Source organism: Molossus molossus, unplaced genomic scaffold (assembly GCF_014108415.1).
Source record: "Molossus molossus isolate mMolMol1 unplaced genomic scaffold, mMolMol1.p scaffold_m16_p_6, whole genome shotgun sequence".
Classification (NCBI taxonomy): domain Eukaryota; kingdom Metazoa; phylum Chordata; class Mammalia; order Chiroptera; family Molossidae; genus Molossus; species Molossus molossus.
This window is the reverse complement of record NW_023425399.1, coordinates 115,266,717-115,289,294: the sequence shown is the minus strand read 5'-3', so window position 1 is coordinate 115,289,294 and position 22,578 is coordinate 115,266,717. Positions and strand designations below refer to the sequence as shown.

At 56.5% G+C, this 22,578-nt stretch overlaps 1 protein-coding gene across 4 annotated transcripts; it reads right to left on the bottom strand.

Annotated features, from left to right (window-relative positions):
- Positions 1-680: 680 nt before the first annotated feature.
- Positions 681-19,663, bottom strand: CNDP2 (carnosine dipeptidase 2). Of its 4 annotated transcripts, none has more exons than XM_036245322.1 (12): positions 19,599-19,663; positions 16,811-16,900; positions 15,547-15,690; positions 12,757-12,919; positions 11,320-11,408; positions 9,462-9,662; positions 6,957-7,041; positions 5,743-5,903; positions 3,812-3,976; positions 2,297-2,438; positions 1,953-2,100; positions 681-1,257 (listed from the first exon to the last, which is right to left on the bottom strand). In XM_036245322.1, the coding sequence occupies exons 2-12, from the start codon at positions 16,868-16,870 to the stop codon at positions 1,188-1,190; spliced, it is 1,428 nt and encodes a 475-aa protein (XP_036101215.1). In that variant the 5' UTR covers positions 16,871-16,900; positions 19,599-19,663; the 3' UTR covers positions 681-1,187. The 4 variants fall into 4 exon arrangements, with proteins under 4 accessions (XP_036101215.1, XP_036101219.1, XP_036101216.1 ...); XM_036245326.1 differs by lacking the exon at positions 19,599-19,663 and adding an exon at positions 19,309-19,341; XM_036245323.1 differs by lacking the exon at positions 19,599-19,663 and adding an exon at positions 18,845-19,176.
- Between the last annotated feature and the right edge of the window lie 2,915 nt (positions 19,664-22,578).

Sequence of the window (22,578 nt, the reverse complement as noted above, 5' to 3'; positions counted from 1 at the left end):
CTGAACCTGCAACCTTGGCGTATCGGGACGACACTCTCGCCCACTGAGCCTCCCAGCCAGGGCTTGTTGGGCCTCTCGCTACGTGAGAACAGGCCGCTGCACGTCTGTTAGTGGCAGCGTGGGCAGAGTAGCCGGAAGCAGAGGACACATGGGGTCCGGTCGCAGGGCCTCGGCTACGCTTCTCCGAGAGCATCTGTGACGGGTGCCGCCTGCGGCCCAAGCCTCCTGAGGACTGGCCGGGGGGGGGGGGGGGGCACAAGCAGACCACAGGCTGCAGGGTGCTGTGCAGGCCACTCGCGGGCAGGGGAGGGCCAGGGAGCGAAGCCGTCAGAGGTCATGAGGCTGACGGACGACTTCCACCGTTCTGTTAAGGACACGACTGCCCAATAACCAGCACCCCATCCCCGTTCTGACCTGAGTCAAGGTGGTCAGCCAAGTGGACAAAATACAGACTTTGAAACAAAGCCGCTTCCCGTTTATTCTGGGCTTTCTATCAGTTGGGCCAATGCACAATCCATTTGCTTAAACCAATTCGGCCTGATTTCTGGTGAGCAGGCAGCAGAAGGCGTGGGGACGGGACAGACACTTCCCAACAGCTCAGGGGGCCTGGGCGAGGAGCCGCCCCACCCCCGCAGGGACTGTGCCGAGCGAGTCAGTGGGCAGCGATGCGCCAGAGGCTCCATTTGTACTTTTTATTTATCAGCAGACAGACCAGTGTCCTTCCAGTTAGGCTCAGGAGTGGAGGGTTAGTGAGAGAAGGCAGGAGATGGCGTCAGGGTTACAGTGCTCAGAAAAGGACACCACCACACAGGGATCAGGAAGGGGGGCCCTCAGGTGTCAGACACCCGACAGGAACTCCAGGTGTGCCGGACCCTGAACCGGAGGCACAGGCGGGGCCAGGACCAGCACGGCCCCCGTTCAGCCCGAAGAGATGTCAGCCAGCCTCTCTGCAGAGCCTGTGCCGAGACCGACAGCACGCTGGCTCCGGAGAGGCCAGAGGACGCTCAAGGTCACTGTGTGCAACTGCCCGGGGGAGGTCACGACACCCCTGGGCCAGGCTGGTGCTCCCGCGTCCATTCCTGGACGCCTGTGTGGGCTGTGACAGGAAGGAGACAGACTGCTTTCCGGAGTGATCAGAAGAGGCTGTGGGCGAGGCGGGCGGCTTCGGGGCACCCGGGCGCGGGCGCTCAGTCCTGCAGCTGAGACACCTCGTACAGGTATGCAGCCAGCACCTTGGTTCCTTCTATGTAGTTGTGCCTGATGGAGAACAGTCACCGTGGGCTGGTGGCCCAGGCCCAGCACACCTGTGGCATTCTGAGGGACCCCACTGTCCTGCTTCAGTCGGGGCACCTGGCTCTAAGTGCAGGTCCAGCACAACTGTCCCCGCAGGGACCGGCCCTGGCCCTGGTCTCATCGAACATACGGGACTCACCTCGCCCGACTATGAAAGGACCTGCCTTGACCATGGTCCACCCTGTCTGTTTGGAGCAGAAGCCTCCGCCTCGTGTCCTAGGACCCAGGTCTCAGTCCCTCCCCTCCGCCTTCCACGCGGCTCTCTGCCTGGCTCAGTCCCTGACCGCAAGGCGGCCCTGCTTTCTGCTCCCCTCAGCGGTTTCCCCTCCTCCGGGCCTCCCTGCCGTGGGGGTCTCTCCGAGAGAACTTGCGTCTGTTGGTACAGACCCCACCACCTCTCCGTGAGCCAGGAACGTGGGCAGTGGCTGTGAGCCAGCAATGGCGCGAGGCCTCCGGGGGTTGCAGGGAGCAGACACACCGACCACTGGGCGACCGCACAGCGAACAACGGCCACGTCCACGGCGGGGCTCACGAGGCCTCCTCCCTTGCCGCCGGGCGGGCGGTGTGGAGGAGGGAGGGCTGCCTGGCTTCCGCCGGACTTCTCACTGGGCCCCCAAGGAGACAAGCCCAGATTCAAGACCAAGGGCCCGGGGCCTCACCTGTTGAGCTTCTCATTCTGGGAGTGGGCACCATCGTCCGCGGACCCCACAGGCAACAGCATGACGCTCCTGCCTGTGGCCTCCTGGAAAGTCAGGGTCACAGGGATGCTGCCGCCTTCCCGGGTTAAGTCCGGCTCAACACCAAACACTAGGTGAAGGAGAGAAGAAATGTGAGCCTGGGGGCGGGACCCCCAGACGCACTACCTGCAGCAAGAGGTGACGCTGTGCAAGGCTGGGCAGCAGCCCACGGAGGCCGGCTGGCGCTGCAGCCCCGGCCCACACGGTGGGGCCGAGCCCGGGCGGATGCACCGAAGGCGCTGGCGTCACCCCACGGGGTTCCTGACCTGTCTTCAGAGCTCTTCTCCCGGCCATGTAGTGGGGGTGGTTGAAGTCGGACACCCAGGGCTTCCCGCCATGGCCCATGTACACCTTGAACTTGTTGGGGCTCTGCAGCTCAGCAAACTTCTTAGTCAAGTACTTTGTAACCTGAACCACAAACAGAAGAGACATAATGTATCATCAAGCTCAGCGCCTGATCCACGGCGGGTGATCTATTTACTCTACAGCAGGCCCACAGTGACTCCACCACGAGTCTACAGCGAGTCCACAGCAGGTCTGCGTGCGTCTAGAGTCTACAGCGAGTCCACAGCAGGTCTGTGTGCGTCTAGAGTCTACAGAGAGTCCACAGCAGGTCTGCGTGGGCCTAGAGTCTACAGCGAGTCCACAGCAGGTCTGCGTGCGTCTAGAGTCTACAGCGAGTCCACAGCAGGTCTGCGTGGGTCTAGAGTCTACAGCGAGTCCACAGCAGGTCTGCGTGGGTCTAGAGTCTACAGCGAGTCCACAGCAGGTCTGCGTGGGTCTAGAGAGTCTACAATGGATCTACGATGGGTTTCATTTTCTGCTGCTAAACATGATTTGCATGACTACAGAAAAAGGGATTTTATCAAGAATTAAAAGGCAGGTAAAGGTAGTTTTAATATTGAGCACTTCACCCTTTTGTAGATGTTCTCATATGATGATAATATTTAAACCAAGTCTGAAAATATGTTCTTTGACTTGCTTTATAAAAAAGATCGTATCCAGGCCCTGGCCAGTTTGGCTCAGCGGTTAGAGTGTCGGCCTGCAGTCCAGAGAGACCCGGGTTCGGTCCCTGCTAAGGGCATGTACCTCGGTTGCAGTTTGTCTCCAGTCCCAGTTGGGGTCGTGTGGGTGGCAGCCACTCGATGTGTCTCTCACATGGATCTTTCTCTCTCTCTCTCTTCCTCTCTCTCCCTCCCACTCTATCTGAACAAAAAATGGAAAAATGTCCTCTGGTGAGGGAAAAAAAGAGTAAAAAAGATCGTATCCAGAACAAAAATGCAACCAGGTGCCAATCCAGACACCCCATGATGACAAAACTCCAGTCCTCATGTCCAGGCCCACCGGGAGGCCCCCGATCCCGACCTCCAACCCCCATCTGGGCGCTGCTCCTGGGAGCCTGCGGGCTGCACCACCAGAACCGCCCTCCCCTCCGTCCTCAGCACGGCCCGGGGCGGCTCCCTTGCTCTCTCAGCACCACACATCGGACCCAAAGTCAGCATCTGGCCCTGAAGCCCTAGGACGAGGTCAAAGGTCAGGGTTGGCACGCCTCAGCCATGACAAAGGTCACTTACATTTGTGACGTTTCCATATGGCCTTTACCTTTGGTCAGTTTCTGAACTGCTTATTCTAGTAATTATGGGGCGGGTCAGAGCTGAGAGGTGGGCACATGTGGGTTTAGGGTCTGTGTTTTTCAGTCGTTTGGAGGAAAGTTTTCGGCCCCCAAGTCTCTGCCGGTGCACAGCCGCCCCTCCCGCGCCCCCGCCCCGCGCCACACGTGCCTGCTCGCTGACCACCTCAGGAATCATGTTGGGCACCAGCCTGATGGAGAACTTGCCGACCACCTTCCTGGGAATCACGGTCTTGGCCCCTGAGCCGGAGAAGGCGCCTTCGATCCCGTGCAGGGAGAGGGACGGGTACCGCCATCTGTGCATCAGGATGTCCTCCTGCAGAGAGCGGCAGGGCGGGTCAGGGGACCGCACTCTGCTTCCGGAAGAGACTGCAATGTCACCTGGGAGGCCCCTCAGACACAGCGGTGCGGGTCGGCACAGCGCAGGAAGGAGGTGCAGAACCCCGGGGCTGGTGGTGGAGCCGCCCCACGAGGGGGCTCTGCGCTCTCACCGCCCGAGTGCAGCCTGTCCACGCCTCCAGCAGCTCTGGACCACTGGGACTAACAAGACGGATGACGAGAGCCAGGGTTCCCGCCAGCTCCGTGGAATCCAGGGCAGGTGCACCGTCCCACAGACACCAAGGCTCCTGGGGGCCGGCGGTGCCATGAGGGAGAGGGAGGCACAGCCCAGGCCACCTGCAGACCCTCCCTGGAACCAAGGGCACGGAACCTGGGACGAGCCACTGTGCTGAGCCCACGACCGTGGACAAGCACCGCCCCTGCCGAGGGACGGGCACAAGGCAGCCTTCTGCCTCTCAAGCACGTGACTGACGCGGCCCCAGCGGGCCCAGCTGCTCAGCAGCGCGGATGGGAAAGGGGAGGACCCGTGGCCCGAGCAGCTGGTAGGCAGACACCTGACCGAGCCACTTCACCCTTGGGGAGTTCTTGTTTGTGAACCAAAGAGCTCAGTGACACTTTGAAGAATACACGTGGCCCGAAAGTGACACCTTACATAAGAGCCAGCATTGATTTGAAGGCAGCAAAGCAGAAGGAAATAGAAGTTGGTTCAGAACCCACATTTTCCCAGCCTCATCCCTCCCTGGGACTCTGACCTGGTCCACGGCATCAGGGCCCAACAGACTACCTCCGGGGGGGCCTTCTCTGCTCCACCTGCTCAATTCTTCCTGACGCATCCTGAGTCTAAGACAGCCCCTCACCCACCTCCGCGTCCCCACGACTCCAGCTCAGGGGTCTGTCCCCATAGCAGCCTGACTGCTCCTGACTTCACCACCTCAGCGCCACCAGCAGCCCCGCCACTCTGTCCGAGTGCGGTCCCAGCCGCTCCGCCCTCTCGAAGCTGACCACGAGCCCGCCTGGGAGAGCACACAGCTGTGGCGGGTCGGAACCTTTCCGCCAGGCATTGCAGGGCTAACCCCAGGCCTTTCCTAGCTCGCCCTGCCCCCAAACAGGGACAGGTCAGGCCCTGCTCCAGGCTCTGACCCTCCCGCCTCCCACGGACCTTACTGCCCTCGCAGGGACTCAGAGCTCTGGACATCCACGCGGCCCACACACGCTTTTCCACGTCTCTGCCCGTCTGAGAGATGACGGGCAAGGGCCAAGCCGGCCTGTACTCCGTGTCCCAGGGCCCGTGGCGGGAGTTCAGTTAACACTGGCTGAACGGAGCGCGAGCTCACACCGACCTCAGACCAGGAGGGGACGAACCTGCAGTCACAGCACAGCCCCCACGCGCTCGGAGAACGTTCGGCGCTGTCCGCACCGGCCATGGCTCTGCCAGGCAGGCCTCCCACCCCTCTGCCTAGGCTGGACACTGTCCTACGTATCCAGCGGGCGAGAGCGACCTGTCTCGAGACTCTCTGCTCCAACCCCAGGACCTACACCGTGACCAGTCAATGCCTGACACTCTAACACCTCTCAGCACCCAGCCCGGGAGTGTCTGCTTCTGGGGTCTGCACCATCTGATGGCTCAGGTGCCCCCAGAAATGCCCGGATCTCTGTCAGCTCCTCTGCTCCCATGGGGATCCCTGCACAGGGCCCGTGGGGAGGCTCGGTGGACAGACAGGTCCCAGTGTGGCCAGGCAGCACCTTGCAGCCATGCAGCAGGGTCTGCACCCCCACGTCCTTGGCGTACTCCTCCAGGTCGAAGTCGATCTGCTTGTAGAGCCCCAGCTCCTCCTCCGTCACAGAGGCCACAGCCTCGTTGATGCCAGGGATGAGGATCTTCCCCTTCCGGTCCACCAAGCAGCCTGGAGGAGAGGGGCAGGGGTGAGTACTCAGCATGCAAGCACGGGACCCCAGACCAGGGAGCCCAGCCCGGGAGCCAGCCCGGGGAGCCCAGCCCGGGGACCCCAGACCAGGGAGCCCAGCCCGGGGAGCCCAGCCCAGGGAACCAGCACAGGAAGCCCAGCCCGGGGAGCCCAGACCAGGGAGCCCAGCCCGGGGAGCCAGCCCGGGGAGCCCAGCACGGGGAGCCCATCCCGGGGAGCCAGCACGGGGAGCCCGCTGCGGCCACAGAGCCGGCAGGGCCAGGAGTCCTGGTGCAAGGGCCTGAAGGTGCCGCTTCCTGGGCACACGTGACTGCTCAGATACTTGAGCTCGAGTCACTTAACTACCATATCACCCCAGTGAGGTGGACAGTACCACCTTCCCATTTTAAGACAAAGGGACAGATATGAAAGGGAAGGGAGCTACTGATGGTCCCAGACCAGGACACAGTGAGCAGAGCGGCCTAGGCCTGCTCCAACAACCACAACACTCCAACACGGACACTGCTTTTCAATGCGCATTCCACCAGGAACTCGCTGCTCCCAAGCTGAGGAGGAACTGGAGAGGGGACAGAGTAGACTCCAGTCCCAGGAGCACAGATGGCAGCGAGGCAACAGGAGCGAGGAAGAGGGAGCTGGGCTCTCACTCACAGGCCTGACCACGCAGGAGCCCGTGCTGTGGCAGCTACAACGTCAAACAGATGAGCAGATGCCATCTGAGAGGTGACACACAACGTGTCCAGAGAAAGAACAGCTGTGTGACTCTAGGGGGTGGGCCAGACAGGGCCCGATGGAGCAGGGGTGTGGAGCTGGGTCATGGAGGCAAGGCGGGGTGCGCTGACACAGGAGACGGGTGCGAGGAAGAGGGAGGTGGAAGCCATGCCCAGCCTTCCACAGGGAACCAGGAGCAGAGGGCGGGAGTGCGAGGGACAGGAAGTGGTTGACGGAGACCTGGGAAGCACCGGATGCCAACAATAGCCTGGAAACACCCCAGCCCTCTCCCAAGTCCCCCAGTACCTACGGAACAGCGCTTACCCATCAACGTGATGAGATCTGTCATGGCCTCATGCACCGAGCCCCCGTACACCCCAGAGTGCAGGTCTTTGTCACTGCATTCCACCTGCACGGAACAGAGGCCGCTCTGTTACCTGCTGAGTGGGACCTGTTCTCACCATGTGACAGTAAACTGAACTAAAGTCATTCACAAGACCCGACAGGCAATCTTTAAAATCAAAATTTGCTTTCTCAATGAGCAAAGCAAGGCATTTCCTAAATTATAAAACTTGAAACACCACAAAATACTTTTGGAAATACTAACCACAGGTAAAGTAAGAATAACGACCACAGGTGAACTAGGAACACTGAGCACAGGTGAACTCGAAATACTAACCACAGGTAAATTAGGAATAACGACCACAGGTGAACTAGAAACACTGAGCACAGGTGGACTAGGAGCGCTGAGCACAGGTGGACTAGGAGCGCTGAGCACAGGTGGACTAGGAGCGCTGAGCACAGGTGGACTAGAAACGCTGAGCACAGGTGGACTAGGAGCGCTGAGCACAGGTGGACTAGGAGCGCTGAGCACAGGGACTAGGAGCGCTGAGCACGGGTGGACTAGGAGCGCTGAGCACAGGGACTAGGAGCGCTGAGCACAGGGACTAGGAGCGCTGAGCACAGGTGGACTAGGAGCGCTGAGCACGGGTGGACTAGGAGCGCTGAGCACAGGGACCAGGAGCGCTGAGCACAGGTGGACTAGAAACACTGAGCACAGGTGGACTAGGAGCGCTGAGCACAGGGACTAGGAGCGCTGAGCACAGGTGGACTAGGAGCGCTGAGCACGGGTGGACTAGGAGCGCTGAGCACAGGGACTAGGAGCGCTGAGCACAGGGACTAGGAGCGCTGAGCACAGGTGGACTAGAAACACTGAGCACAGGTGGACTAGGAGCGCTGAGCACGGGTGGACTAGGAGCGCTGAGCACAGGTGGACTAGGAGCGCTGAGCACAGGTGGACTAGGAGCGCTGAGCACAGGTGGACTAGGAGCGCTGAGCACAGGTGGACTAGGAGCGCTGAGCACAGGTGGACTAGGAGCGCTGAGCACAGGTGGACTAGGAGCGCTGAGCACAGGTGGACTAGGAGCGCTGAGCACGGGTGGACTAGGAGCGCTGAGCACAGGGACTAGGAGCGCTGAGCACAGGGACTAGGAGCGCTGAGCACGGGTGGACTAGGAGCGCTGAGCACAGGTGGACTAGGAGCGCTGAGCACAGGTGGACTAGGACTGCTCAGCACAGGTGGACTAGGAGCGCTGAGCACAGGTGGACTAGGAGCGCTGAGCACGGGTGGACTAGGAGCGCTGAGCACGGGTGGACTAGGAGCGCTGAGCACGGGTGGACTAGGAGCGCTGAGCACGGGTGGACTAGGAGCGCTGAGCACGGGTGGACTAGGAGCGCTGAGCACAGGTGGACTAGGAGCGCTGAGCACAGGTGGACTAGGAGCGCTGAGCACAGGGACTAGGAGCGCTGAGCACGGGTGGACTAGGAGCGCTGAGCACAGGTGGACTAGGAGCGCTGAGCACAGGTGGACTAGGAGCGCTGAGCACAGGTGGACTAGGAGCGCTGAGCACGGGTGGACTAGGAGCGCTGAGCACGGGTGGACTAGGACTGCTCAGCACAGGTGGACTAGGAGCGCTGAGCACAGGTGGACTAGGACTGCTCAGCACAGGGACTAGGAGCGCTGAGCACAGGGACTAGGAGCGCTGAGCACAGGTGGAAGAAGCTGCAGGGCAACCACCCTCGCACTCAGAGCCTTTTCCAGAGGCTTCAGGAAGACCCTGCACCTAGCTACGGGAAAGGGTACAGTTACCAGGAAAAAGAGCCAGTAGGACCCAGAGCCGGAGGACCTGGGTCAGGCCCCGCCCACTGCCGCGCTGTGGAGCAGGTGAGGCAGGAGGGGCTCTGGGCATCGCCTGTGGCACGGAGCAGACTGCTCGCCCCCCCAGCTCCTGTGTCCTCGGGCTATTCACACAGCAGGCAGGACGGTGCCTGGCAGTGAGCACTCAGCGCACCAACTACGTTCACTCGCGGCACTTCTGAGTCCATAAACCGCCCTCACGCAGTTTCATCACCAGTCACCTGTGCAGCACGAGCCCCTACCCTTCTCTGTAGACCGAGGCTCAGCCCACCAGACAGGGAGTGGCAGGTCTGTCCTCCTGGGCTTGTGTGTCGAGTGCATCGTCTCAACTCCCTCAAGGTCGGTCACTCAGTCAAGAAATAAAAGCTTAAGGGTTGAAATATGAACACTTTCACTTTTAAAACGCTCTGCAAGCCTGTCTTCCTACATGGACTTGGACTTGATCTTTGCTCAGCTGCTGCAAGACAGCGGAGGCTGCCTGGTGGCACGTGCCTGGAGCACCATGCTGGTTCCTGCCACGCAGGGGTGGGCACCACAGGCCTTCGCCCACTTCCCGCTCCTGCAGCTTCGGGCCAGGGAGGGGCGCTGGCTACGGGCGGGGGGACCCGGACCATGCGGGGCTGGGCGTATACCTCAATGAAAAAGTAGCAGATGCCCCTGAGGCCGTAGGTGATGCACGGCTTCTTCTTCCCCAGCCAGTAGTTGTCGGAAATGCAGACGTAGTCCACGTCCTTAAAGAAAGTGTCTTTCTGGGCAAAGATGAGCTCGTCCAGGCCCTCGGAGCCCGACTCCTCCATGCCCTCCAGACAGAAGCGGACGTTGACAGGGATTTCCTGTGACAGGGAAGGAGTGTCAGCAGGCGTCCACCTTTCATGCACCTTCAGTTCTGAGGCGACAGACAGGAAGTCACCAAATATTTAAAAAGCACCACTGTCCCCAGCCCAAGCACTCTGGTGGGCTGTGTGGGGCCCACAGTGACCCCCGCCCCCAGCTGCTGGGCTGTCGGGGAACAAGCCTGGCTCGGCCACAGCTGCGCCCTCCCTGAGAGCTCACAAGCTGTCCGGCAGTGACCAGTTTCCGCGGCACAGGGATCTCCGCGCTCACCCGGCGGCCAGGAGTCTGGGGCGGAGCCTCACAGCTCTCCGAAGGCCAGGGCACAAATGCACCTGTGGCCACCGCCGGTGCGAAGAGGGAAGGGCGCCTCTTGGTGATTTAGGAGGTGCTCTGCACTGTGACCTCCGGCTGCCCACAATAAAGGCCTATCTGTCATTTGCTTTCCAGGTCTCGCCAGTGCTGGGCGGCGAGGCAGGTGACCTCCACACGGGAGAAACGAAGAGCAGGCTGCGGCACGGGAGGGCCCTTACTGGGGATCTCGTCTGCACAGCCCTGTTCAGAACCGCCGGGCCAGTGCGGCTCATGGCACAGCGCCCCTCCCCCCTCTGCCCCTCGGGTGGCACCCTCCTCAGGACCTTGGCTTATGCGGCAGTAAGTGCGGCTGCTCCGGGTGGCTCTGTTCTGCACAGGGCCCCTCCCCTCAGTGGCCCCCGGTCCCTGAGCCCAGCACGTGGCGGCCGTGGGAGCCAGTGGTTTTGGGTCTCAGCTCCCTCTTGTCCAAAATGGGTCCCTGGGCCAGAGGGTCCGGGACCCTAATCAGCTGTACCATTTCCCTCCGACAAAAATGCTTCTCTTATAAATCTGATTTCATGACACAAGATAAAAGCGAGATGCAAAACCCATCTGTACACTTGATCACAATTAGGTTAAAAATAGCTGAAAAGATCAGTAACAAAATATCAAGCCTCGCAGGGTTGAGGTTCTAAGCAACTTTTTTCTACTTCTCTCTGTACTTTACAAACTTTCAACAGGAGTATTTTCTAGTTCAGGAAATATATTTTTAAAAAGAAAATGTATTGCCCTGGCCGGTTTGGCTCAGCGGTTAGAGCGTCGGCCTGCGGTCTAGAGAGACCCGGGTTCAGTTCCCGCTAAGGGCACGTGCCTCGGTTGCAGTTTGTCCCCGGCCCTGGTTGGGTTGTGCAGGTGGCAGCCACTCGATGTGTCCCTTTCACATTGATGTTTCTCTCTCTCTCCCTCCCACTCTATCTGAAGAAAAAAATGGAAAAATGTCCTCGGGTGAGGATAAAAAAACAAAAAGAAACTGTACTTTAGCAGGCTGTGAACACGCAGAGAAAGTAAGGGCATGTACACCGTCCCAGCCTGTAAGCGTGGCCAGGCCTCTCCCAGGCAGGTGGGTCCCTCGCGTGCGGCCTCGTTCCTGCTGAGTCATCTGCAGTGTGACCCTTGAACGCTGTAAAGCAATTACAGCCGAAGTTCCATGAAGGTGGAGCACAACCTGTCTACAATCGGAGTCACTGGGCTACCACTTGGGGGAAGATCGCTGTCTCACAGCCCAGGGGTCTTTGACCTTGACAAGCCCAGCTCTGTGACCCTCAGATGGACGGGGTGAACTGCACAGCTCGGCGGATGACATACATGACCCGTTTTCTGAAACGCTTCCAGGGCGTTCACCCAGCCGGCCACGGGTCCCTTGTCATCGGTCGAACCTCTCCCGTACAGTTTGCCTGGAACACAACCAGCAAATTCATAACGTTACGATGACAAGGAGACAGCCGGGAGCGAGTCCTCACATGTGTCCTGTTTCCCTCGACAAGGGGCTGGAGTCCCAGCCTGCACTGCTGCTGGAATGAGCGGGAACGGCTGTCCTCTGCGGTGGCCGTGGAAGCTCCGTCCCCACCGTCCCCCGCGGGCAGAGCTGTTAGCAGTGCTCACGACCCTGCTGACTCAGGGCAGACTTCAGACCCAGGTCCAGGAGCCTGCTATCCGTGGACTGCTCGTTAACACCTACTTCCACGACCAGTGAGGAGTGAGGGGGGGGAGAACTGGGCACAGGGAGGAAGCCACCTTATCAAGAGAACAACAATCTCATCCCACCCAACCTGGACATCTAATTTGATAAAGAACAGAACGGATGCTTGTCTTTGCTTCCCCAGGGCATCACTGAACGTGACAGCACAGTGCTGCTCCTCAGTGAGGGGCAGCCCCACCCCTCTGCACCGGTCCTGGAGCCCTCCTACAGGGTGTCCCGGCTGGGAAACGAGGCGGGGCCTTCCTCCTGGCCGCTGCCATGTGGCGCAGAGCAGGACGCAAGCAGGGCATGTGGCCGCCCGTGCCTGCCCGGGGCCCAGCTTCCCTGTCCTGGTCAGCCAGACTTCCTCACTTCCAGGACTGCAATGTTTGCAGTTTCAACATGACCCAGCCCGAGCAGTATGAGGCTTAGGGCCATCATCACCCGGGCGGAGCCGCACTGCACAGCCCACGTGCGGGAACGGAATTTCCCCGGGGCCGCCCCGCTCAGGGCAGAAGGCCGCACTGTGCACGCCCAGGGCTCGTCGGAGGCTGGGCCGTGCACCCAGGGGGGCCTTCAGTGCAGAGCCCGGGCGCCCGAGGGCGCGAGGTCGGGCTTCCGTACTGGCTCAGACTGTCAGGGCGCAAACCTGAGGATCGGGGAAGGAGGGCAGGCATGCCTGGCAGGGTGGCGCTCCTGACTGAGTGGTCTCCATCCCCACCCAGGGCAGCCAGGGGCAGGGAAGACAAACGCTTCCCTGGCATCTCAGAGGCGCATGGAAGCATCTAGAAATCGGCTGTCACTGGACGACAGGTGTCTGGGGGCTGCACTGCCTCAATCAAAACAGAGGGAAGCCTGGCTGATCCGAGGCCACAAAGCCTGTTCCACAGGACGGGAAGGCTCGCCCGTGCTCCTGTGACGGTGCACACGCGTGACGCTTCTGGAAGCCGACTTCTGCATTGTGTCAGAACAGTATGTTCTGGGAGGACAGCCAAGGGCGGTGCGGGTGGCCGTGCTGAGAGGGGCGGCTCTGGAGCGCTGCTCCTCCTGGGGCATGTCCTTACCGTCTCGCTCCACCAGGGTGAAGGGCTCGCTGTCCCAGCCGTCCTCCAGGGCTGCCGGCTGCACGTCCAGATGGCCGTAGATGCACACGGTTTTCTTGCGGGGGTCGGAGCCCAGCTTGCCGAGCAGAATGGGAGGAAGTGGTATCTCTGAGCCATCAGGGAGCTGCGAGGGAAGAGGGAAGCCAGTGAGGACAGCCTTGGTCTGAAAACCCGGTGTTCATGCGACATTATAAAAATACCTCGAGCTCTTGTCCCTTCTCATCAATGACTCCATTGTAGGGTTTAAGATCATATTGCTCAACGGAGTCATTAATTAACAGGAAATTACTTTCCTATAATCCAGAGTACAAAGACTGAATTATGTTTACCAACTGCAGGCAATTTGGTAAATTTTTAAAGGCAGATTGATTTGTTTAACTTTTATACAACAAAACAACTTATGAAAGGCAACTTTGAGGAGCAACTTAGTTCAGTCTTTTCTAAAATAATGGATAAAAACTACTGTGATCTTATAGCAGGAGGTGGGTGTTTGAAAACCTGTGCATAGACCACAGTTCTGCACAAAGGGCCATAGAGCAGACGCAGGGACTAGGCCACAGGGGCCGGGTGAGCGAGCACACTGAGCTGGTGGTGCTGGGCTCCCACGGTCCCGTGAGGATGGGGTCCGCGCACTGACCACGCCTTCTCTCTGGGACAGCAATGTGGGGTGCGAAGGCAGACTCAGGCTCCTCCCACGCCCACATCAGCTCACCTCTCCAACCACCACCTTGAAGCCCGGCCCTGCACCCTGTCCCTGCTCTCCCAGCTCCTATCCCAGCAGGGACACCTGTCACATTACCAAGCACACAAGCAAAGGGCCGGCGGTGGCTGCAGGAGGCAGGGGGGGGAAGCACATCCTGCTCTGTCAGCTGCCAGGTGAGAAGATTCATGCCCGTGTGTCATCAGTAGCCAGCTACCAGCCAAGTCTTTATGAAAACACACATTAATAAACAGACTAGCCCCGGCCGGTTTGGCTCAGCGGTTAGAGCATCAGCCTGCGGACCAGAGAGGCCCGGGTTCGGTTCCCGCTAAGGGCACATACCTCGGTTGCAGTTTGTCCCTGGCCCTGGTTGGGGTCGTGTGGGTGGCAACACACTCGTGTCTCTCTCGCATCGATGTTTCTCTCTCTCTCTCTCTTCGTTCCCTCTCTCCCTCCCGCTCTGTCTCAAGACAAAAATGCAAGAATATCCTTGCGTGAGGATAAAAAAAATAAAAATAAATAATCACAGACTAAACTGGTAATGAAGCTAAACCAACTATTTACAATCAAGAGGTAAACAAACAGCCAGTAAAAGTGACAAGCCTGCCCCGGCCGGTTTGGCTCAGCGGTTAGAGTGTCAGCCCGTGGACCAGAGAGACCCGGGTTCGGTTCCTGCTGAGGGCATGTACCTCGGTTGCAGTTTGTCCCCAGCCCTGGTTGGGGTCGTATGGGTGGCAGCCAGTCGATGTGACTCTCTCACATTGATGTTGCTCTCCCTCTCTCTCTCCCCGCTCTATCTGAAGATAAATGCAAAAATGTACTCAGGTGAGGATAAAAAAAAGTGATAAGCCTATCAGAGCGAGGCTGGTGATGGGCTGATGAAAGTTTCCCCCAAGCTCCAGGGGCTCTGAGCACCTCCAGCTGTACACGTACATCTGGGAACATGCCAGGCTGCTGGAATTTTTATAGGACTGTAGATTTCTTTCCAGTAAACTCCACTCACAAATACTCAGTGTAAGTAACTCTCAGTAGCCCCACGAGTACCCCTGTGCAGCCCTCACAAAATCACCAGACTGGAACAGGAGGCCCAGGTTTTAGTCTCCTTTGCCATGAACTAATGTGTTCCCAGTGGAGACACAGCCCACCCGGGCCTCTGGGTGTTTCCATTCATGAAAAGAGCAGACTGGAATGAATGTCCACAAGTAAAATCTGGGGACAATGACCTCAACTGATAGTTAAATCACCAGGCAAGAGAACTGAGATAGCCCTGGCCTGTTTGGCTCAGTGGTTGGAACACTGGCCTGAGCACTGAAGGGTTAAGGGTTCGATTCCTGGTCAAGGGCACATACCTGGGTTGCGGGTTCCATCCCTGACCCTGCTGAGGTCATGCAGGAGGCAACCAATCCATGTGTCTTTCCTGCATTGATGCTTCTCTCTCTCTCTCTCTCTCTCTCTCTCCCCCCCTCCCTAACCCCTCCTTCCCTTCCACTCTCTCTAAAGATCAATGGAAGAATATACTCAGGTGAGGATTAACAATAACAACAAAAAGAGAATCAAGATAAAGCAAACCTTGCCACATCCTACAATATAAAATGATTCCGCAACTTTGAAAGTACATGGCACGAAACGTAATCCACACAGAACCAGACTCATCGGATGAGGTGTGAGTGACTGTTCACTCCAGTCAGGGAGAAAACAAACCAAAGTCGCCCGTGGGAGCCCAGCCCCACGCAGAGTCCTCTTTCAGGACACAGCACTGTTCCCAGCGGCTGGGACGGTGCAGACAGAGTGAGGGGGCAGTGGGAGCCTCCACGTTCACACCTTGTGGACAGAGTGTAACTGCCTCGTTTGAAAGCAGACTGATTTCTGGGGAACCCCAGCTGTTTTCTAAGGTGCCTCTAACCTGTCCTGGGGCGCTCTCCGCAGCCCCTTCCTGGAGAGAAACGCCGAGGACGCGGAGCCCTCGCCCAGTCCACCTGGAGAGACCGCACGGGGACGGCACCCAGTCGGCCTGTTCACAGACCAGCAGGGCATCTGAGCGACGCTCATACCTTCTGTTTCCCAATGTCCACCAGCTCCACAGAGCCGCCCAGCTGCTTGATGTCCGCCGCGGCGACTTCCATCATCCTTCGGATTTCCCCTCTCTTCTCGGGCCACGCGGACACGCTCTGGATGGCCACCCATTCCGCAAGCTTCTGTTTGTGGACAATGAGCAGAAAGGGATTCTCAAAAGGTGCTCCGTGAGGAAGAAAGGCACGTGTGCCGTGTTCCAGGAGCCCTGCACCGTGGCCACTCCGTGCTGAGCATCTGGCCAGATGTGGGGGGACAGGTCCATCACACCTGCTTTTTTGCTAAGATTTTTAAACCCTGCTTTTACTGACCCTGTAGCAAGAACTATAGCATAACGGAAACATGTACGAATGTTTAGTTTTAACTGTTAAGCATGAGATAAATGTGAAATATACAAAGTCCATAAATACCTATATATCTGAATCTAACAAAACTACAACTGAGGGACACAGAAAATACCCAAGATTTTTCAATTCAGGTTAGCTTAGTTATCATCCTGACGATGGCCAAGTTCTCCAAAGTATAGTTTTTGGAATGAGAGCTCTAAAGATTTAATCTGAAACGTGTCCACCAAGAATAACTTTAAAGTATGATTCTTTAAATTAATCTCAAGAGTCAGATTAGCTCTATTTCGAGAAACACATATTAAGACTTTCTGTCAAAAGACAGAAATGTAACTTCTATGCTGTAATGAGGAGGTAAAGGAAGACATCTCCAGACTTACATGTACAAACTGGGGCAAAAGTAGGTTTACAGCTGTAAGCGAAACAGTTCATTCTCATGAACTGTTATTTATTATTGTAGTATTTTCCATACAAACAACTGTACACCTGTTTTTGCCCCACCCTGTACACAACTACACACACACACAGACAGACAGTTTTTAGTTACTATTTTTTTGCTGTGAGAACACTTGAGAACTACTACTCTGTCAGCAAACCCAAGGTTCTAACACAGTATCGCTAACTGCAGTCACCGTGCGGTACATTAAACCCCCAGAACGTACTCATCTGAAACAGAGTGTGCTCTGTGCCCAACAACTCCCCACTTCCCGCAGCCCCTGGCCACCACTGTTCCACTCGCTGCTTCTCGAGCCCCTTTTCAGACTGCACACACAAGAGAGATCACGAGCATCTGTCTGCCTTTCACACTTGGCTTAAACAGTGTAACTCTAATCAGTTTCCCTGAGCCCCAAGGGACTAAACGGGATTTCAAGTTTATTAGATTAAATAAATAGTCTCTTACCTTAATGTAGCGATCCTGATTTTCATCCACGTACTTAAACAGGGCAGTGAGCACCGACATCTTCCAACCAGAGGGCAGACCTCGGAGATTCTTGGAAGGAACAGCGACCTGTCAGTCCTGCCTCTACAGGGCCCAACTGAAGGAAAAGCCCTGGATTCCTCAGGGTCAGGAATTCCTGCCCCACCCTCCTGCCGCAGTCATCAAGAGGGTTCCAGGAAGTGACCGCAGAGGCAGAAGCGAAAGTGGGGATGCAGCGAGTCTCAGGTTCACCTCCCCACTTTTTCAGAAGGAAAATGTACCCCAAATTGTGTGACAATGGCAGATAATGAAGGAAGGGCCTGCCTGAGCTGAAGACAATCTGATGAAAATTAAAAGTAGGCACTTCCCAGTAACACTGACTTATCAGCACTTAAATGTTTCATTTAATTTTACTCTCTTGAAACACACAGAGAACTTTCCATTGCTATGACCAGGAGGCAGTCCTCGCTCCGAGGATCCCAGAAAAAATGTCTCAGCCTGTCTCACAGCCACAAGCGAGCGCACCACACAGCAAAGAAACCACGGACAGGCAGATAAACTCCAAGAAAGTTGACAGCCTGAGTCCAGAGCCTGCCCAAGTCCACACACAGAGCCTCCACCAAGGCCTCGCTAGGATCAGTAGCTCCAAGTATCTGCTCCCCGTTGCCCTGTGCATTTCTAACACCCGCTTTCCCACGTGGGAGACCCAGCACATCCCACTCCACCCCACACATGCGGGGAAAAGAAATCCTGTCACGAGTCACCTTTACAATCTGGAATGCATGTGAAAACCACGATTCTGCTGTGTACTGGGACTTTCAAAACTGCTGTCCCATTCCTTCAACTGACGATTCGGATGCCATGCGTGGTTGCAAAGGGCTCCACGCAGACTCACAGGATCCCGCCACGTCTAGAATGCTGGTGCCTGGGCACCGACACACTGTAGTTTAAGAGCGTATTTTGTTTGGTATCAGATTCCAATGTGACTTCGGAACAGGGGAGCCCGTGTCCACTGTGACATGAAGCAGGGCAGCTGCTCGGCGAGAGCGGATCAGACTGCTTATTCTCGGTGCCTCTTTCCTCCTCTTCAGACACCGGCCACGGAGCAGAGAGCACAAACCTCCCAGCCCGCCCAGATGGCTTCTGAAGCCCTTATCCGAAAGAGCCAGCAAGACAGCCCGTGGATGCTACAGAGAAACTTCATGGGTGTTCATTGTCATCCGTCTATCACCAAGAATGTAAACAGGAAGCTGTCTATGCCAGTATGCTATGCTGGGCTTTTTTTTTATCCTCACCTGAAGACATTTTTCCATTTTTTTGTTCAGAGAGAGTGGGAGGGAGGGAGAGAAACATCGACGTGAAAGGGACACATCGAGTGGTTGCCACCCGCACAACCCAACCAGGGCCGGAGGTACGTGCCCTTAGCAGGAACCGAACCCAGGTCTCTCTGGTCCGCAGGCTGATGCTCTAACCGCTGAGCCAAACCGGCCGGGGCTGGGCATTATTTGGGTTCCTGGTCATCAAATACCACAAGTTCCAAACCCACTGTGGTATATTCTCATTCATATCATGCTCTCTGCAGGCAAATTAGCCCATGGCCTTCCAGTAGAGCCACTCAAAGGTGAAAGTACCCAGACTGCACCTTTCCCCCAAGGAGAGTCAACAGGCCAAACTGGAAGCCAACTCACCAGGACTGGGCCAAAAGTCAGCAACATCTCTGAACTACCAATCAGTCAAAACCGGCCAGGCCAGGTCTCCTCCCTCCCTCCCACTCACAGTGCTGGGCTATCCCTGTCCTCCCCTTCCCCTGCTAACTGGGACCTGCCGAACCCAATCTGGTACGCAAGTAAAAAGTGCTGTTTTGGAGTGAACAAAAGCAAATATCCTTTTGAAGTAAGTCCCGTCCCGGCTCGGGAAACCTGAAGTTCCTGGGGAGTAACACAATTTCAATAGTGAAACTGGTGGGAGGGGAAGCAGGAATGATCCGGCAGCCCTGGGGCCACCACCACCACCTACAAATCACTCGTCGACCACTAAACTCCTGGCAAGTTTTACAGCGAACAAGTGTCTGAATCGTGACTCTGGAGTCTCTGCAAAACAAAACAACAAAAACCCCCACTAAAACAGGGGCGGGAACCTCCAATTCGCCCCATCTAGAGCTTTATCCCGAACACAGTTTTACAAATCATTCTTCACTCCTCCGAGCAAACACCAGGGGCGACACAGGTGGGTCGGGGAGGGCCCCGTACAGGTGCAGGTTCTCCACGGCTCACACCGACCAAGCTCCCGGACGACGCCCCGGGACCCCATCGGGGGGCAGGGGACGGGCTGGGGGGTCGCCTCCATTTCACAGGTGAGAAAACTGAGGCTGACGGCACCACCGAGCTGCTCGGGCCCGCAGGCTGCACGCCCCAGGCTTTAAGCCGGCGGGGGCTGGAGACCCCGGGCCCTCGGACGCCGGGCCGAGCAGCATCACCAACCTGGGCCTTCGCCAAAGGCTCTGCGGGCGGGAGGGCGGCTTCCGTTTGCCGCGGGCCTCGGGCCCGAGGGCGCGCCCTTCCCCGCCGCCCGCGGAGCCTGGACTCCGCACCGACCGCGCTTGAACGACACCCCCGTTTCCGGGCACCGCCGGCCACGCCGAGCAAGCGGTGGGCGCGGCCCCTGCAAACCCCCTCCCCGGCCCGCTGCCCCCGGAGCCCTCAGCCCCTCCCACACCCGGGGCCCGGGGACTCCCCGTCTGCCCGCCGCCCAGCCCGCGAAGGCCGCTCACCCGCCCGCAGCCGCCGTGCCAGGCCCGCTCCGAGTGCGCCAGTCACGCCCCCGGCGTGGCCTGCTCCGCCCACCAATCCCTGCTCCTTCTGGGCTAGCGTCGCCCCGCCCCCGGCGTGGCCTGCTCCGCCCACCAATCCCTGCTCCTTCAGGGCTAACGTCGCCCCGCCCCTGGCGTGGCCTGCTCCGCCCACCAATCCCTGCTCTTTCAGAGCTAGCGTCGCCCCGCCCCCGGAGCGTCCTGCCCGCGAATCCCCGGCCTCTTCCGGGAACAGGCATAACTCCGCCCTGCCCTGCCTCCGCCCCGCCCCCTGGAGGCGCGATCCCGGGCTGAGTGCGCGTCCCGGGACTGTGGTCTCCTTCCCGGCCTTTTGCTCACGCTGACTTGGTGCCTTGGACTGGGGCCTCAATGTCGGGGTCTGACCCGGTGACCTCTAATGAGGTTCTGAGGTCCGAAGGGGACCCCACACCCTGAACCCTCTGACTTCGGAGGGGTCCCCTCCCGGTGGGCCCTGAGCAGGTGCACATTTTGCTGGCCACACACACATTTCCATCTCACACCGGACTTCTTTCCCAACACCTTCACCAGCACCCTTGCCAATATTTTAGTGTTTAAATCCAGTAACCCCAGGAATCAATAAGGAAGGCAGACTGTCAACCAATGGTCATTGTGGCCAATTCAGTGTCAACAGAAATCCTGAATTTGGGGTGCAGTGAATAAGGAAACTTCATGCAATTGGTCTATTCTCATGTAAATGAGGACTCCAAATCCTTGCAGTTTGATTGGTCTGATTGGTGCTAATAAGGATATAACTGTGCAGTTCCAATTAAACAGGGAAAGTCTCAGTCCTACTGGTTGAATAGGATTCCAGGAACTTCTGGGCTGGCTCAGATGGCAAGAACACAGTGTGGGCAAGCAGTGCAGGCTTCTTCCTGAGGAGGGTAAGGTGAGAGGCTCCTGTTTAGAATCAGCTGCTAGGCTCTGTTTTTTTTGTTTTTGTTTTTATCCTCACCCGAGGACATTTTTCCATTTTTTTGTTCAGGTAGAGTGGGAGGGAGAGAGAGGAACAGAGAGAGAGAGAAACATCGATGTGAAAGGAACACATTGAGTGGCTGCCACCCGCACGACCGACCAGGGCCGGAGACAAACTGCAACCGAGGTACGTGCCCTTAGCGGGAACCGAACCCGGGTCTCTCTGGACCGCAGGCCGACGCTCTAACCGCTGAGCCAAACCGGCCAGGGCTAGGCTCTGTTTTTTAAATGTTGAGCCCAGTTAGCCACCAGGAGCCCTTCTTGGTAGGTGTCTTCATTCCCAGGTTCCACTCCAGAAGACCCTTCGTTCATTTCTTGATCTACTACTTATCTTTTTCTTTTTTTTTTTTATCCTCACCCGAGGACACTTTTTGCATTCATCTTTAGATAGAGCGAGAGGGAGAGAGGGAGGAAGAGAGAGAGAGAGAGAAACATCGATGTGAGAGAGACACATTGACTGGTTGCCTCCCAAACGACCCCAACCGGGGCCAGGACAAACTGCAACCGAGGTACAGGCCCTTAGTGGGAACCGAACCTGAGTCTCTCTGGCCTGCAGGCTGACGCTCTAACCGTTGAGCCAAACCGGCCAGGACTACTACTTATCTTTTTAATCTTGACAACAATTCTTGGGGTAACGACTATCTCCATTTGAGTATTTCCAAAGATATTGGCAAAACTTGTACCCCTCCCACATTCAGTTTTTTCTTTAAATAACAAGTGTAACAATTGCAAAGGATGTAATTTCCTACATCCTGTAAATATATTTAAATAAAATGACCTCCCCAATTAAATTTCACTTCTTTTTTCTTTTTGAAATTGTATTTCCATTTATATTTCTTTTTTTTTTTTTTTTTTATCCTCACCCGAGGACATTTTTCCATTTTTTGCACAGATAGAGTGGGAGGGAGAGAGAGGAAGAGAGAGAGAGAGAGAGAGAAACATCGACGTGAAAGAGGCACATCGAGTGGCTGCCACCCGCACGACCAACCAGGGCCGGGGACAAACTGCAACCGAGGTACGTGCCCTTAGCGGGAACCGAACCCGGGTCTCTCCAGACCGCAGGCCGATGCTCTAACCGCTGAGCCAAACCGGCCAGGGCTCCATTTATATTTCTCACAGAATTTTTTCAGTTGTAACATTTTTATACTGCATAGTCTTTTATTGATGATCCTGTCATACTTCTCTGCAATAGAATATATTTAAATTAATATTTACTTTCCTATAATGAAAGTTCTAAGAGCTAAAATTTTTCTTCTTGATTAAATTCTCATGACAATTATTATTAATACATGATTGATTAAAAACAACTAAATATATTACATTTGGGTGAAGACTTTTAGATATTAACAGGAATTCATCGAAGTGTATTCTTTAATCATATCTATTGTGCTTTTAAAAAATTAGTTCAGCCCCGGCCGGTTTGGTTCAGCGGTTAGAGCGTCAGCCTGCGGTCCGGAGAGACCCGGGTTCGGTTCCCGCTAAGGGCATGTACCTCGGTTGCAGTTTGTCCCCGGCCCTGGTTGGTTGTGCGGGTGGCAGCCACTCGATGTGTCCCTTTCACATCGATGTTTCTCTCTCTCCCCCCTGCTTATCTGAACAAAGAATGAAAAAGTGTCCTCGGGTGAGGATAAAAAAATAAATAAATAATAAATAAATAAAAAATTAGTTCAGGTATTGTCAACATAAGAAACATTCAAATGTGTAGAGAGAATTGGTTAAGAGTTTATTTGAGCCAAAACTGTTGACAATTGTCAGGAAGCAAAACCTCAATGGACTGAGATAATGCTCCAGAGAATGGCAGTTTTGCAACTTATTTTATACATTATAATAAAAAGAGGAGGCGTCAGTGGGTTACATGAAATCCATTGGTGCTAGATTAGGGAGATGAGAAAGAGCAAAGAGGAGAAACATCTGGGATTGGATACAAATTAAAATGATAAATGGGGGA